Consider the following 17,341-nt stretch of genomic DNA (forward strand, 5'->3'; position numbering starts at 1 on the left):
ATTTTATTTATCTTGTTTTAGATGCAACACTGCATAAGATATTTGGGTTTTTCAGAGAATGTATTTTTAACATGTGTATTTTTTCTTACTGTACTGACAGATTTTTTATAGTCAAAACAAGTGAAAAAATCTACCAGTGCTGAAGAAGTAATCCAAAGTATTTAGATTACGTTACTGACCTTGTGTAATCTAACGGAATACGTTACAAATGACATTTTACATCGTATATTCTGTAATCTGATGTGGAATACATTTCAAAAGTAACCCTCCCAACCCTGGCAGTGAATGACTGATTTACAGATTGTTCTTGTCTCATTCGTTTAATTTATGTACATAATAACAGTTTTGCGAAATTTCTGTGTCCACAAGATGGCCCAATTGTTCCACAATCATCTAAAAAAAAAAGTACAAATAAACACAAATAAAATAAGATTTACACATTTCATTTGTATAAAATTCCATCAAATGTAATAATCTTAAATTAAATGAAAAAAACTAAATATTTATGTTTTATTAATTGAACTGCATTAAGCATGACATAATTCAATCTGATGGATTTTTTATGAAATTGAAATGCGTAAATCTTAAAAACAGGCTAAAATATTTTTTTGATTGTGGGTCCAATGAAAACACAATGTAGCCTAGCTAAAATATGAAAGTGACAGTGATAAAACTACATTAAAAAGTACAAGCACGCACAGCAATTAAATCTTAATAAAGCCCTGCCATTTTTCCTCACCAAACTCAAAAGCGACCTTTCATTTTGAAGGTATTTTTTTACTTTTTTAAATATATCTCTTAAGAAATGGTGTTGTCCTTTTTTGGACATTCCTGACGCTCCTAACAAAGCAGAGCCAAGTCATGCTGCTCTATTTATAAAGGATGGGTGCGCATGCGCAATAACGTCGCTCCTCCAGTTTCATTGACATGTTAGAGAGCGAATACACCTTACCGTCAACCCATCAGGATGCCAGTCACAGGGAACCACTAATTGCATTAATTACACTTGTACCTGTTACAATTCATATGACAGTATGCACAGAGCACTGGACATTATTTAAAGTGCCTTTGGTGTTAAGGTGTCACCTGGAGAGGCGCGCGGGACATTTCCATGGCCAGAATCAAGAAAAACAGCAAACTGGACACTTTTCTCAAGAGAAACACCAGCAGTGATTTGTACGAGCGGATCCGAGCCTACGAGCCGTGTGTGGTGGTCTCGGGCTCGGTGAAGAAGGTTTTCATGCATGTGATCTTGAGCGATGAGCGCATCTACCTGAGCGAGTATCACCCGCGCGCGCTGCGCGAGGCGCTCAGCTTCAGAGACATCACGAGCATTGAGCTGGTGAGCGCGCAGCATTTATGTTATCATATTTTGTTTAGTATAGCCATTCATTTTTAAATTCTTAATTCAGTTGATATAAAACACTTTACTGCCAGGTGTAAAAGTACAATATTTTGCATGTTGTTATCTCATTATTAATTTTTTTCCTAGATAGAAAATAGAGATATAGCGAATATATAAGCACCCTGCTCTGCATATTGCTCTATTAAAAAAAAAAGTTGCAGAAGTGAAAAAACAACAACAATCAAATTAATTTGTGATAGTTTTATTTATAGCAAGATTTTGCACTAATTGTCTGCTCTTTTCAGGCAGCTTACATGATTTTACACTTATTTCATTTTTCAACATTAATTTGCCCAATAAATTTCTTATTATTAATTAATTTATATATATATATATATATATATATATATATATATATATATATATATATATATATATATATATATATATATATATATATATATCTATTATTAATTTTTATATATATATATATATATATATATATATATATATATACATATACATATATATCACCTCAATCCGGTTGCAGAGGATGATTCTCAGTTGCCTCCGTGTCTGAGACCGTCAATCCGAGCATTTTATCAGGTAGCTTGTTGAGCGTGTTACCGTGGAGACATAGCGCGTGTGGAGGCTTCACGCTATTCTCTGCGGCATCCATGCACAACTCACAACATGCCCCACCAAGAGTGAGAACCACAGACCACGAGGAGGTTACCCCATGTGACTCTATCCTCAACCAGGCCAATTTGGTTGCTTAGGAGACCTGGCTGGAGTCACTCAACAGACCCTGGATTCAAACTCGCGACTCCAGGGGTGGTTGTCAATGTTAATACTGAGCAACCCAGGCCCCCAAATTCTTATTATTAATTACTGAGTATCATTTTTTATTTAGGCTACTTATTTATTCATCATTTAACACTTTGTCTGTGTTTTAAATGCCAAATAAAGTGTAATTTTCGTCTTAGAAGCAGTGACTTTTCATAGGCTCCCGACAGAAGACAATGCTAATTATAGAGAGTGGACATTTACTTATCCGGCATGTTAAAGTGCTTAAAGAAGGTTTGTTTGGGAAGCTTGTGCATTTACCAAGCTCAAAGTATGAGTCATGGAAAGAACTTACAAGTCTGTAACAGAAAAAATGGAAATGTCACAATAATAGAACAATTTGGAAGAGCAATTTATTTGCCATTATAGTGTAGGAAAATGTATGCATATGCATATGGCCTGCTGTTGGAAAGGCAATATGCACATTTATATAGACTGTAGATATGTACATAGTATACATGCATTCATAGCATGGTGATAATTAAAAGGTCATTAATTCCTACTTCAAAAGAGACACAGTTTATGGGATGATCCCTGTGTACTTTGACTGAGTAGCTTACACTAATTTAATAATAAGATAAGTCATTGGAGAGAGGTCAATGCCAGATTCAAACTACGATTCTAAGCATGTCTGATATTGGGAGGCAATGCTGTGTAAGAACATATTTTTATTATGAAGAAAATGTTATGTACTGTTATTGGGTATTTGCTATTAGGTAATGTTATTGGTAAGATGCTTTAATCAATGTAATAACTGAATTGATGCAGTTGTTTTGATGACTCGTTTTGCATCTAAAACCTGAGACACTCTAATATACATATATAACATCTTTGCCCTTAGATCAATGATTTGCCAGATTTCCTCAGTGGACGGGATCGAGAGCGTTCGTTACATATTTGTATTGTCCATACTGCAAAGAATGCTGGAAAAAAGAGCAAAAGACCCAAAGGATCGAGCCAAAACAAGCTAGAATGCCCATCTGTGTCCCCATCGCAACGACATGACTTGGGTGGCCGCCATTCCCTGGAGGGTAAATCAAAGCTATTTTAGACATAAATTAATTCAATCTAGAAACGAATAATTAATCAAGAATTCATTTAATGTCTTTTGCCATCATGGGCGATTTAGAAACAGTGCAGTCTAATCAGTTGAGTTTCTTCTATATTAGTCTATATAACATGTTGTATGAAATTCTTTGCAAAACGTGACTGCATAACTTTTGACTATATATAGATGACTAGATTTTGTTCCCTCAACGGTGTGGTAAACCCTTAATCGCATTAGCTGAGCTGCCTGACCTACCCAGCAGATATATGTTCTAGTCAGTTCGCCCTTTCACCTTTCTAAGTAAGAGCGGCAGTACTGACACCTGCATAACCCACCTTGACCTGCGTGTACTGTATGTGTTGGAAGTGAGATTCTGTCCTACACTCACACAAGGGCAGAGCAGGATAAACAGCTAAACCAGTGAGGTTATCTATGGGGAAAAGCACAGTGGCTACAGGAGACACAAGAGCACTCAGCCTTATATACTCTGTATACACACACACACACACACATATATATATATATATATATATATATATATATATATATATATATATATATACAGTATATGAAAACTGAAATGGGACCTGGACATATTTTTAGATAGCTGTGTGTGTGTTTGTTGTTTTAAATTTTAGTTTAAAACACCACTGTGGTTCTTAATAAGAGAACTTTGTGAATATATCAACTTATTAGTGTTCCAACAACATATAATACTGACAAAGGACACTAAAACAGTTCTGACATCTTATGATTCTTTCCTCCCTGTCTATCTCTCTCTATCAGGGATGAGTCATGTACTGTTGTCGACACATTCAGCTCCATCTGAGTCCTCAGCCTGGAGAATCTCTCCCACATCAATGAGGTAAAAGCCTCTCAGTTTTAATGCCCTCACCAACACATTCTCAGTGTTGTACGACTCCTGTCTATTTGTGCCCATCACACTGACAGGGCGGCACTGACCCATTCAAAGTGCTTTATCTCTACCTCACAGGTTTTTACTGTCTCCGTCTCTACAATGCAGATGGAATAAACTCAGTTTGCTTAGCAACTTGAGACAGCCATTATATTAAACAAACTGGTGAGAGAATAAATGTAGAGATATTCTGAATCCCACTGCTCAGTATCACACAGAAAGCACAGTTCTCTCTGTTGTACTTTGTTTCCTAGAAGCTAAATTGGTTAAGTTCCTATCAGTGCTATGCTAACATACTGTAGACGATACTGATATGAGGGTCCAAATGTTATCAGGTTATCTGAATTGTGAAACATTAAAATAGGTGTCACAATTTTTTATAATAAATTATAATAATCACTGTCACATGCAACAAAAACACATTAATTGGATCAAATAATTGGATTAAATAGCTTCAATAATGTAGCACATGAAGACATTTATTTCATTTTGTATTGCACTTTAGACTAGAATTTATACATGCAAGAAGAGTGTTATGTTGGCTTATAAGAGAATCAAACTGTGGTTTCTCCTCCACCCTGTCCCTCTGAAGTCCTGCTGGGAGAACATCAGAAGCAGAGGGGGAACGCTGGCCTAGAAACGAAATAATACAGCAGAAAAGACAGAGAAGGAGGGAGCAAATTAGTGAAAAAGAGATGAGGAAATCGAATTAAATAAAGTGGTTAGATTTTTTTTATCACAGTTAACAGTATTTATTTTCTAATCCATGTTCCTTGTATTATTTAAAAAATCATCAGTATATGTTATTATAAAAATGCGTAAAATATTATAATGACTTTCTTTCATTTTTCGACTGATGTCACCAAGCCTTCTAATTATTTACCATCTCTTCCAACCACCTGACATCCAATAAGTTAACAAAGGATACAATTAAGTCCCAACCTACATTCTTTTCAACCTGGTCTCAACGAATCATGTTACTATACTTTTTGCTAAATGATTTTTGCGTGGTAATGAGTCCTGAAGAGCACACGAGTTGACACGTGAACCAAATGTGTCAAAGAAAGACCACAAAATGATGTGGTTGCTATAGCAATTCTTTTATAACTATCGGTTGGGGTTAGGTTTAAGGTTTAGTGTAGGGTTAAACCTAAGGTGTGTTTAAGGTTTAAAAAAAACAAATTTGTTTGGGAGAACTTGCTTTTAGCGTCAGACAGTGGACATTTTGTCCCAGATGCCGTGATACATACAAAACCGCATAGTATTGTGTTACAAAACTTTTGTCACAGTCACATAATTTTCATGAGATGAGGCTGCTTCTTTATCATTGAATATTAAATGTCTCCCTGATATGTGTCATATTACAGAAGTAAAATGTGTTCTGATGCCATTTCATGTTGGCTGAATTAAATGCTAACTTTCTGTAACTTTAAAGGTGCCCTTTAAAGCTGTTATTTGTCAGGTAGGTTCCTTTTTGGAAAGCAAGGATGCAATGTGAGCTTCTGTGAAGGAAATGAGAGGAGACAGATCACATTGCATATGTATGTTTAATAAGCTAAAAGAGAGAGAGATGCTTGTCAATATGGAACCACCAACAGTACACTAAGTTTTATGTGTGTTGTTTGTGGTTTTATTATGTGGTCTTACAAGTCATACTTTGCTGTTTTTATGTTGATTTTACTTCAGTTGCTTTGTTTTCCTTATTCATAGCATTATATGGGGTGGCTGTGGCTCAGGTGGTAGAGCAGGTCAGCCATTAATCGCAGGGTTGGCGGTTCGATTCCCAGCCCCACAACTCCACATGTCGAAGTGTCCTTGGGCAAGACACTAAACCCCAAGTTGCTCCCAATGGCAGGCTAGTGCCTTGTATGGTGTATGAGTGTGTGTGTGAATGGGTGATTGGGACACAGTGTAAAGCACTTTGGTAACCGCTAAGGTTAAAAAAGGCGCTATATAAGTGCAGACCATTTACATCACATTATGCATTTGGCAGATGCTTTTATTCAAAGCCAAGTTACTGAACTATAAAAAAAGATGTTTCATAGTTTTTTTGTTTAATTTTTAAATGTTTAAAGTAATTTTAACAGAAGAAGAATGTAAAAATTCTACAGTAAAAAAGTGTTAATTAGTTAACTTGGTTACCTTGTACGATGAAAAAATATATATCCATACATCCATCTTCAACCGCTTATCCGAAGTCGTGTCGCGGGGGTAGCAGCTCCAGCAGGGGCCCCAAACTTCCCTATCCTGAGCCACAATAACCAGCTTTGACTGGGGGACAGTTCCCAGGCCAGTGTGGAGATGTAATCTATCCACCTGGTCCTGGGTCTTCCCCGGGGCCTCATCCCAGCTGGTAGAACCTGAAACACCTCCCTATGGAGGCGCCTAGAGGGCATCCTTACCAGATACCCAAACCACCTCAACTGGCTCCTTTCGACGCAAAGGAGCAGCGGCTCTACTCCAAGCTCCTCGCGGATGACTGAGCTCCTCACCCTATCTCTAAGGTAGAACCCCGCCCCCCTTCTGAGGAAACCCATTTCGGCGGTTTGTACTTTGCCTTCCGGCTCAGCTCCCTTTTCGTGAGAACGGTGTGATAGAGCGAGTGTAATACCCCCGATTCTCTGGCCAACCTCCGGCTCCATTGTCCCCTCACTCGTGAACAAGACCCCGAGGTACTTGAACTCCTTCACCTGGGGCAATACCTCCTTCCCTACCCGGAGTACACACTCTATCGGTTTAAATTATATTTAGTTTAATATTATATTTTATTTAAAAATGCATGTAATTTGACAGTAAAAAATAGAACCAAACACATAAGTAAAATATATAAGTAAAAGTATGATTTAAATTATAGTTAACAGTGAAAATGTATGTTTATTACCATAAATGTATTTTTTAATTATCATAATAATTTTTACAGTGTGGACACATTTTACAAGTCTGTGTGTTCCCCAGGGGTCAAACCCACAACCTTGGCGTTGCTAGCTCCATGCTCTACCAGTCAAGCTACAGAAACAATACTACATTCATCAAAATAAAAAAATGGAAAATCAAACAGAGAGTGGATATCTCTTGACATCAATTTCAAATTGTACCAGCATCCGTCACCACAGTGTGTTGTCATCGGCTTTACACTCTTCACAGCCCAAGATGAGCAGGGGACATGTGGGCAATTGGCGCCATTCATACTGTTGCCAGGGCGCAATACGAGACGAAAACCACAAAGCAATAAACATCCAATTAAAAGACCTTGTTAGTCTCAACAAAACATGCCTGCCTGGTGTTCTTAACATGTGATAGTAGTTTGATGAAAAACAAAGACTCCAACATTTTCTCATGTGACCAGCCATCACACATTCATCGAACCGCTCTGAGACTGTTCTGAGGACAGTGTGTGAATGTGTTATCACATTCAACAGTGTTGTTTATATTTACAGCAGTGCACCGACTCGCAGCTCATTTGTCGAATTTCACTCAAGGGAGACCATTAGTTCCTCTTTAGCTCATATTTGTGAGCATCTGCCATTGTCTGTGGAGACTAATACGTAACCACATGGGACGTGTTATAAGCATTATTTAAAGCCTGGTTTTCCACAATTTAAGCATCAATTTAAGGCCTTGAATATGTGGTGTGCTGTCATTGTGCTTAGAGGGTCTGTCATAGCCATTGGGCTTTCCTCAGACATTATATAGCATTGACGAATGTAGGCTAGTGCACCTAGAAAAGTTTGGGGGCATTTTCCACCACAGAAATTGTCAGGGCGTTGAGGCATATGGAAAGATTTTCTCCTAATCCGCCATCTTAATAAAGGGGTTTTAAATGGGAGGAAAGACTTTGTCTGGCATCCAAACCTTAAAGTTGCACTTTAAAAAAGTTTAACTCTTAAAGGCATGAATTGTAATTTTGCAGCATATGTAGGAAATCATGACCACTCGCATTAAAATAAAGACTCCAGTCATATCAGTAACCTTTTAAAGGCTGTTTTATTCTACATGGAGAGGGTCCGCACATGGGGGCTGCCATGTTAGAATCACATGACCAGCTGAATACTACTGGCTTAATCTCAGTAACCATCCTGTTATTTGACACTTTCACTCAGTAATTAATCATGGCTGACTGTGAATACTAAACTTCTACATTGGCATCTGAAACTAAAAGCTATTGATTTTAAACGATGCTGCATCTAGGTGTCAGTGTAAGTCTAAGATGAAACAGAGACAAAAGTTACTGAGTGCACCTTTAAAGTTAAGCATCATTGAGCACACGTGCGTTGAGTCACTCACTAGCGCATCCTTGTGGACATGTCTGTTCAGTGCAGCAGCTGTGGCTGGGCTGAAGTCATGCTGTGTGACAGTAAAATGCTTTTACACACTGTCCTAAAATCTTTTTAAGAGATTTATATCAAGCCAAGGATATAAACAAATCTAGTTGAAATGACTCATATTCCAGAGAGGAAGAAATTTGTGTAAAGTCTTATGTTAATACAATACAATTTTGCCTATATTATAAAATTGTGAAATGTAGCACTATATTAATGTAGTTAAAGGGATAGTTCACCCAAAAATGAAAATGTTCCCATCACTTACTCACCCTCATCCCATCCCAGGTGTGTATGACTTTCTTTCTTCACTAGAACACATTGGAAGAAAAATAGAAAAATATGTTAGCTCAGTAGGTCCTTAAAATGCAAGTGAATGGAGATTTCTCTTTTGAAGCTCCAAAAATCACAGACAGTCAGCATAAACGCCATCGATATGACTCCAGCGGGTAAATTAATGTCTTCTAAAGCAAAAAAATCATGAAAAGATCAAAATTGAAGTACTTTTTTAATTATAAATAATTTCTTCCGGTCAGCAGCAGTATGCACATTCACATCACGAGTTCACAGGGTATCACATGTTTCATATTCGCGTTGGCATGTTATGGACGTAATTTCAAGTTTTTCTGTCAGTTGAGACGTCCAGGATGAACACACAAATGCACCATTGCAAGTAAACAAATAGATACAAATCCAAACTAAAACTAACAAAGCTTCTGTACAGCATTCCTCCTTCTCAGTTGTAAACAGCACTGCTCTTCAGAGTGTGTCGCACATGTGTCAGTTATCACGCGAACATGCCAACGCAATTACATCACAAGTGCATACTGCTGTTGAACTGACTGTCTGTGATATTTGGAGTTCAAAGGTCTGATCCACTTGCATTTTAAGGACCTAGTAAGCTAAGATATTTTTTCTAATTTTCTTCAAATGTGTTCAGCAGAAGACAGAAATTCATACACACCTGGGATGGCATGAGGGTGAGTAAATGATGAGATAATTTTCATTTTTGGGTGAAGTAACACTTTAATGCTAATGAAAAACTGTTTGATGTACTAATACATTTATTAAGAGGAAAACAACGTATTTAAAAAATTTAACCTGCTTAGAAATGTGAAATTATTTATAAAAAATGTAAATGAACGGTTGAAGTGCGAGATTATTTGAAGTCCAATTTCCGTTCCACTTACGTCACCAAATGGAATTTCTATGGAAATAAGTATTTTATTAAAACAAAACAAAAAAAACGACCTCCCCATTAAGGCTACCCACACAGCCTGTTGTTTGATTATTTCTCTTTGTCTGTTACAGTGATGGTGGACTGGAGGAAGAGGAAGGCAGCATCATTATAAAGAGACGTTCAGCTTCGTGTCCAAACCCGAATGTATTGGGTCTGTTTCATACCTTGTCACAGCCCCCGTCCCCCGTTCGCTCGCCAAGCTCCAGTGTAGCTCCTGTTCAGACTGACAGGCCTGCAGTATCCAACCGCAGGAATTCAATCCTGTCACGGCTGATGCTGAGGACTCTAGCAGAGAAGGACAAAGAGGAAGAGGAGGATGAGAAGGAGGAAGAATTGCACCTTTATGCTGTATCTCCTACCTCTCGAATATATCTGCACCTGCAATGCGCATGGAGCAGTTACATTATTGTATGTGTGTGTCCCTGTGTTGTTTATTTGTACCTCACATTTTTTAAACGTGATAGAGTTTTGCTTAAAGCTGAAGCATGTCATTTCTGTGCCACTAGTGCCACCGAATAGAATTACACCGAAAACAGATTCTGCTGTTGATAGAATAAAAGATAGTCCCGCCCTCAACTCCACCATTGGTTGAGTCAGTTTTGTTGTATTTCGGGATGGACAGGTCACTCAAAACAAACGATTTTAGAATGTTATAGCACCACAGAGATACAGTGTTTATACTTTTATAAGTTATAAGAAAATTACCCTACGAATGGTTTACTTATAGTTGTCTCTGCATATTAAGCTGGGATCATAGAAAGGATTATACACAGAAACAGTTCTACACTTCAGCTTTAAAGGAATAGTTCACCCAAAAATGATAACTCTCTTATCATGTACTCAGCCCAAATTAAGATATTTTAATAGAGATATGAGATCTGTTTGTCCATACAATGCAAGTGAATGGTGTCCAAATTTTCAAGCTCCATAAATGGCATAAAGGCAGCATAATATAATCCACATGACTCCAGTGGTTTAATCAATGTCTTCTGAAGCGATCTAATCAGTTTTAGGTTTGCACAGACCATAATATAACTCTTTTTTCACTGTACATTTTTCCATTGCGTGATTTTGATTTCAAGCTTGATTATACTTCCTAGTGCTTGACTCTAGATGGCACTATAGGAAGTGTAATCAAGCTTGAAATCATGATCGCCAAGGAGAATGCTGTTACATTTTGGACTGTTCTCATGCAATATCAGTTGGATTGCTTCAGAAGACATTGATTAAACCAATGGAGTCATATAGATTACTCTTAGGATGCCTCTATGTTATATTTTGACCTTAAGAGTTCTGGTCACAATTCACTTGCATTATATGAACAAACAGACATTATATCTCTATTTAAAGGTACAGTTCACCCAAAAATGAAAATTCAGCTAATTATTTACTTACCCTCATGATATCCCAGGTGTGTATGACTTTCTTTCTTCACTAGAACACATTTGAAGAAAAATAGAAAAATATATTAGCTCAGTAGGTCCTTAAAATGCAAGTGAATGGAGACAGTCAGCATAAATGTAATTGCTATGACTCCAGTGGTTAAATTAATGTCTTCTAAAGTGACACGATTGCTATTGGTGCAAAAAGAAAATCAATATTTTTGTACTTTTTAACTATGATCAAATGCTTCCGTTAAGCTTCATGACAGGGTGGAGACCAAGCGGTCTCTCATGTGACTTATTCGCGTTGTCATGAAACCGTTGTAATCTCACGTTCTTCACTCGGTTGAGACATCCAAGATGAGCAAACAAACACACCATTGTGAGTAAAGAAAAAGATAAATAAAGATCTAAACCAAAACCAGCCAAGCTACTGTACAGTGTTCCTCCATCTCGCTTGTAAACAGCGCTGCTCTTCTGGATGTGACGCACGTGCATCAGTTCTCGCATGTTTTAAATGCCAGTGCGATTATGTCACATACGTGTAACGCTTCTGACCGGAAGCATGGTTTAGAGTTAAAAAAAGTACTTATATATTGATCTTTTTCTAACCAAAAGTGATTGTGTCGCTGTAGAAGACATTAATTTAACAGCTGGAGCCGTATGGATGACATTTATGCTGACTGTCTGTGATTTTTGGAGCTTCAAAAGAGAAATCTCTATTCACTTGCATTTTAAGGACCTACTGAGCTGAGATATTTTTATATTTTTCTTCAAATGTGTTCTGCTGAAGAAAGAAAGTCATACACACCTGGGATATCATGAGGGTGAGTAAATGATGAGAGAATTTTCATTTATGGGTGAACTGTACCTTTAAATATATTTCTTTGTGTTCTGCGGAAGGAAGAAATTCATACAAGTTTAAGAGGACATAAGGAAAAATTAATGATAAGACAATTGTCATTTTTGGGTGAACTATTCTTAAATTAGTTTTAGTCAGTTGATCTAATGCTAGAAGCTATATCCATCCAATAATTGCACAATTCTTTGTATCAAGTCACCATCATGTGGTGTTTTTTGTAGAGATCAACTTTGATGCTGGACCCAGTGTTCAGAAAGAGATGTGGCATATCCTCATCTTCTCCAGGGAAACAGCAATGTCACAAGATGAGGTAAATTATTCCAAAAAACTTTTTTTTTTTTTTTTCAAGATTTTGTTTTAGTGGTTAAAGGAATAGTTCACTCAAAAAAGACAATTCTGTCATTTTTTACTCACCCTCATGTCTTTCCAAACCCATGGAACACATACTTTATTATACTTTTACAGTATATCATATTTGAAGCTTGAAAGCCCCTTCTTACAATATTATTTCATTGTACTGTGTGTATAATGTATATATATATATATATTTATATATATATATATATATATATATATATATATATATATATATATACACACATCTTAAGAGCATGGAATGGCATGAGGGTGAGTAAATGATGACTTTAAAGAGCTGTAGTAAAAAATGTATAGGATACAAAATGATCTGCAAAAAAACTGTAATGTCATGTGTTTGTAGCTGGGAGCGGACATGTCATTTGTTCAGTCAGTTGAGTGGCGAGCTGCTACAGGAACACATCAGTCTGGAGAGTCTGTATTTACTACTCCAGGAGCTGCAAACTGCTACATACCGCAACCCAACCATCAAAAAACTCTTCTGGAGGGTAAGATTCACAAACATAGCCTTTTATGTGTGTGTGTGTTTTCTTTAATGTGTTTATGCATTTTAAAGATAAGAATTAGTAAGGAATACAAGACCCTCCCATTTGCATTGGGGTCTTGATCTCCCTGTCTGGGTTTATTTTGCAATAATGTCCAGCTGATTATATTATCCCACTTTTTACATATCTAATTGCCAAATAAATAAATAAATGGACATGAAATATTGACATTAAAATTATTTTTTAATGTGAGAAGAAAGAGACTGCTGAGAAATACGAAAGACAAAACTAATAGAATGATGTAAGAAGTTGACATTGAAAACAGTTTATCTATCATTATACAAAATATTTGACTGCAGAATGATGTAATTGACTAATCAGAATCAAGTATTCATGATAGCTGTACAATATAGGGTAACAGACTTGTTACAGAAGTAACCTTTTTTTTATTTTTACCATAGGGGAATTGATTTTTAACTATAACTTTTAAACCTTAAAAGATAGACCTACAGTGAGTTCAAAGGTAGTTAATTAATAGGATGTGCTTCTGTCAAAGCCATTAGCTCAAGTTTACATTTTTGCATTTGGCAGATGCTTTTATCCAAAGCGACTTACAGTGCAATTATCACAGGGACAATCTCCCTGGAACAACATGGAGTTAAGTACCTTGCTCAAGGGCACAATGGTGGTGGATGTGGGGATCAAACCAGCGACCATCTGATTAACAGCCCTGTGCTTTAGCCACTACACCACCACCACTCTATTTATACAAAGTTATACGCATATGCATATGTGTATTTAACGCATATGCACAGTACTGTATATAGCTATATGGAATAACATTTAAGTATCCATGAGTATAATGTGTAAGCTACCCTGTGCACTAATAACAGTATATTATGATGATAACTTCAGAATTACTGGTATTTGTCTCCTCAGTCACCTGATCTTTATCCTTTCCTGGTAAAAATACTGGCTGAAAGCTCTCAGGTCACTCAAGAAGGAGTTCACACAGCCGACAGACTCCTGTAAGTCTGATTCATCCTCCCCGTAACAATAATAACAAAGCAAACATGTAACAAATGCACATGTAACTTGTGTTTCACAACAAGCTCAAGAGTTAGTTATGTATAAGGTGAATCCCAGTGCTAGCTAATCTCATGAGAAGATAAACTATCGGTGCTTTGCAGTTATACAACTTTGCAATGAACTTCATGTTGACATTTTAAGCTACATACAATTTAAGTGCATTTTCATGATGGATGCGGCACCGTTGGGTTCCTGTAATGTGTCACTGCTATTTCTCAGGAAATTAAGACAAATTAAACCTATCTGTTCTCCAGGCTTTGCACTTTAGTAGTTCAGATTTTGAGCCTGATGTTCAGGGAAACAGAGATTGAAGCGGCACGACTCAGCATGCTAACGGCTAAACGGTGAGTGATTCTGCCTCCACAATAATATTCACGTGTTTTGAAAGGTCTACTTCATTTTTTTCCCCTCATTATAAAAGTTTTACCACTAAATAAATTAATTGCACTTTTGATGGCATGAACAAAAACTCACTGAGTGCACCATTAAAGTTCATTAAAGTTGTGGCTGTTTTCTGGTGCAGGGGGGCTCTTACAGCAAACATGCTGTGTGCTTTAGTGTGTGATCCAGAGCTTCAGCTGCCAGACACCACAAATGACTCACAATCTTCATATACTAAGGTACGAAAGAGTCAGTTTTGCGTTTCAGTCCAGTTTCAGAGCTGTGATTCTCTGCTGGTTCACCTTAAAGGAAAAATTATGTAATTTATTCACACTAATGTACAATATTTTACTTTCATGGAGGAGATGTTTTACAGAATGCCTGAGCTGAAAGTGGATTGTGATTTATACAGTCAAGCTCCAAAACCAAAAGGATTATAAAAATATACAAAATTAAAGTACCATAAAAGTAGTTCATACGAGTTGTGCACTATATTCCAAGTCTTCTGAAATTGTGATTATATATTGTGACCAATATATCGGCTCAGCCAAATTAATTTTGACATTGACTGATGAACAGAAATGTTAGTTCCCACTAGTGTCAGTTTCAAAATGTATTGACAGCCTTGTTAAAGGGATAGTTCACCCGAAAATGTAAATTATCTCATTATTTACTCACCCTTATGCCATCCCAGATGTATGACTTTCTTTCTTCTGCAGAACATAAATGAAGATTTTTGAAGAATTTCTCAGCTCTGTAGGTCCATACAATGCAAGTGAATGGGCGCAAAATTTGTTGAATCTCCAAAAATCTCATAAATCAGCATAAAAGTAATCCATACGACTCCAGTGGTTAAATCAATGTCTTGTCAATGTCAAAGCGATCTTCTGTCAATCTCCACTTTAAACATTCACTTTCACATTCTTCTTGTTGTGATTTTGGTGATTTGCATTCTGCATGCATAACGCCACCTATTGGGCAGTGAGAAGAATTTTTAGTGTGTGTGTGTGTGTGTGTGTGTGTGTGTGTGTGTGTGTGTGTGTGTGTGTGTGTGTGTGTGTGTGTGTGTGTGTGTGATTATTAAATGTCATTAATGATAATTAAATGTGTTACAGCTGCAGGGTCTGCAGGCGGACTATCTGGATGCAGCATCTGCTCTGCTGTTTGAGGTTGTTTTGCTCTGTCAGGAAGTGAGTAGCAGTTTTAGCACATTTCTAAAGCATTTCCACTTACAAACACTGCATCTGTTATACACGTTTAACACTGATCACATTTACTGGTCTCATTTGTTGTTCAAAGGCCAGTCGGACCCCTGCTCTAGGGCACTTCCTCGCCGTCAGCTGGGTGTTTCAAATGCTCAAACCTCATCCATTCTTGGCAAGTCTACAAACGTTTCATTTTCATACTCATATTTTTCAGAATTATATGCATGAATCCACATGATAAGCATTTCAGAAATGTAGAACGTATGTTTGAATATCTGTAAACTGAATACCAGACATCGGTTTTGACTTTTATTCTGTTTTTCTTTCTGTATCACAGCTTCCATTTGTTGGATATCAGGCCCAGCAGGTTGTTCTGGTTCTCTCAGGCCCGCAGTGTCCTGTCAGTCCTTCTCAAACGGTTCTTCTGTATCAGCGGTGCTCTGTTCTGTTAGCATCTATGCAGCACAGCACCTACCTGAGCAAATACATCACGACAGACTTCAAAGAGGAGTTCAGGTGAACATCATCTTTTTTATCAACTTTTTTACTATTAAAAGAATAGTAGCTGTAAAATAAATCTGGGTGATATGTGCAGTAATGTACATGTTCTGGTCTTTTTAATAGGTACTATGTGAAGACTTCAGGACTTGAGCACAAGTTGCCCCAGCATTACCCTATCAGTCAGCCTGCACAGCGCCTTTTGTCCCAACTCCTCAGTCTGATTCTCCAGAAACCCTGAGATCTGCTTGAATCTCTTATTCCTGCATGAACACAAATGTGGGAATATGCCTTTGAATGAATGTGCTGCACCTTGAGATTAAATGCAAGTCTTGTATTGTGTCTTACTCTGTTGAACAGAGACTGTGGGATTCTGCTATGTTTATCATATCGCCTTTGTCTACAGTCAGGATTATAATTACTGTAATAAGTATAAAGTTGGACATTTTATGGAAAATCAACTTACAGCACACCCCAGGACATATAAGATATGGAATTAATTGAACTATGTATTACATATTTAAATAAATAAATAGTCTGCAATTGTCATTAAAAAAATCATGAGACATCTCCACTATATTAGACCACAGGTCACAGTATTTATTTTCAGATTAACACGTACACCAGTGTGAGACACTGTCACTGTAATTAAAGGCACTGGCAAAAATGCCCTTATTTTATTTTTGGTGGTTTGTGTTTGCATCCACTTTCTATAAGTTGATAATTATATTGATTTGCAGGAATTTAATGTACCTAAAGGCTTGGAATAAAGCTTTATTTTAAATTTATATTTGCTTGTCTGTCCTATTTTATACAACCAATCAGTTGAATTAAGATATAAATAAATGGCTATTTATTTACATGGATAAATCTCACAAAGAATTTTCTGGGTCATATTTCACCTAAAACACATTTTTTTTTTAATCTGATATATTTATTTATTATATATAATTCTCATTTCAGTCCAAAAGGATTTAAAATGCACACAGGGCTGTAGCCTATCTAGCTCTAAGCTGTATAAGAGGCACCATATAAGAGGTAAAGGAGAATGTAACTGCTAGGAGAGATTTGTAGCTAGATGTGACAAACACACTCAAAGGGTTTTTCTTCTTCATAAAGTGCACCTACAAGTCAGGAGCAGAAAAAAGACAAAGAAACAGCCAGACCACTGGTAAGGAATGAATGTAAACCAGCTACTTTATACTAGACAGGGTTTGTTCATTTTCATGCATTAAATTGTAACAATTAGTTCACTTATATTTCACAGTCGTGTCCTGTTTTTTAGGTGTTTTCAGACATTTCTGCTAGCTATATAACTAAGGTGTAGACATTGGACATAGTGTAGCTAGC

General features: G+C 36.9%; 1 protein-coding gene across 1 annotated transcript; it reads left to right on the forward strand.

Annotated features, from left to right (window-relative positions):
- The first annotated feature begins 986 nt into the window (after positions 1-986).
- On the forward strand, positions 987-16,744 carry LOC127639237 (uncharacterized protein C12orf56-like). Its single transcript, XM_052121148.1, has 13 exons — positions 987-1,342; positions 3,033-3,222; positions 4,026-4,104; positions 9,786-10,122; positions 12,180-12,268; positions 12,677-12,821; positions 13,758-13,846; positions 14,162-14,251; positions 14,431-14,527; positions 15,404-15,478; positions 15,588-15,665; positions 15,831-16,009; positions 16,118-16,744. Exons 1-13 carry the CDS (start codon positions 1,112-1,114, stop codon positions 16,230-16,232), a joined length of 1,794 nt encoding a protein of 597 aa, XP_051977108.1. The 5' UTR covers positions 987-1,111; the 3' UTR covers positions 16,233-16,744.
- The last annotated feature ends 597 nt before the right edge of the window (positions 16,745-17,341 follow it).

This window comes from Xyrauchen texanus, chromosome 47 (assembly GCF_025860055.1).
Source record: "Xyrauchen texanus isolate HMW12.3.18 chromosome 47, RBS_HiC_50CHRs, whole genome shotgun sequence".
Classification (NCBI taxonomy): domain Eukaryota; kingdom Metazoa; phylum Chordata; class Actinopteri; order Cypriniformes; family Catostomidae; genus Xyrauchen; species Xyrauchen texanus.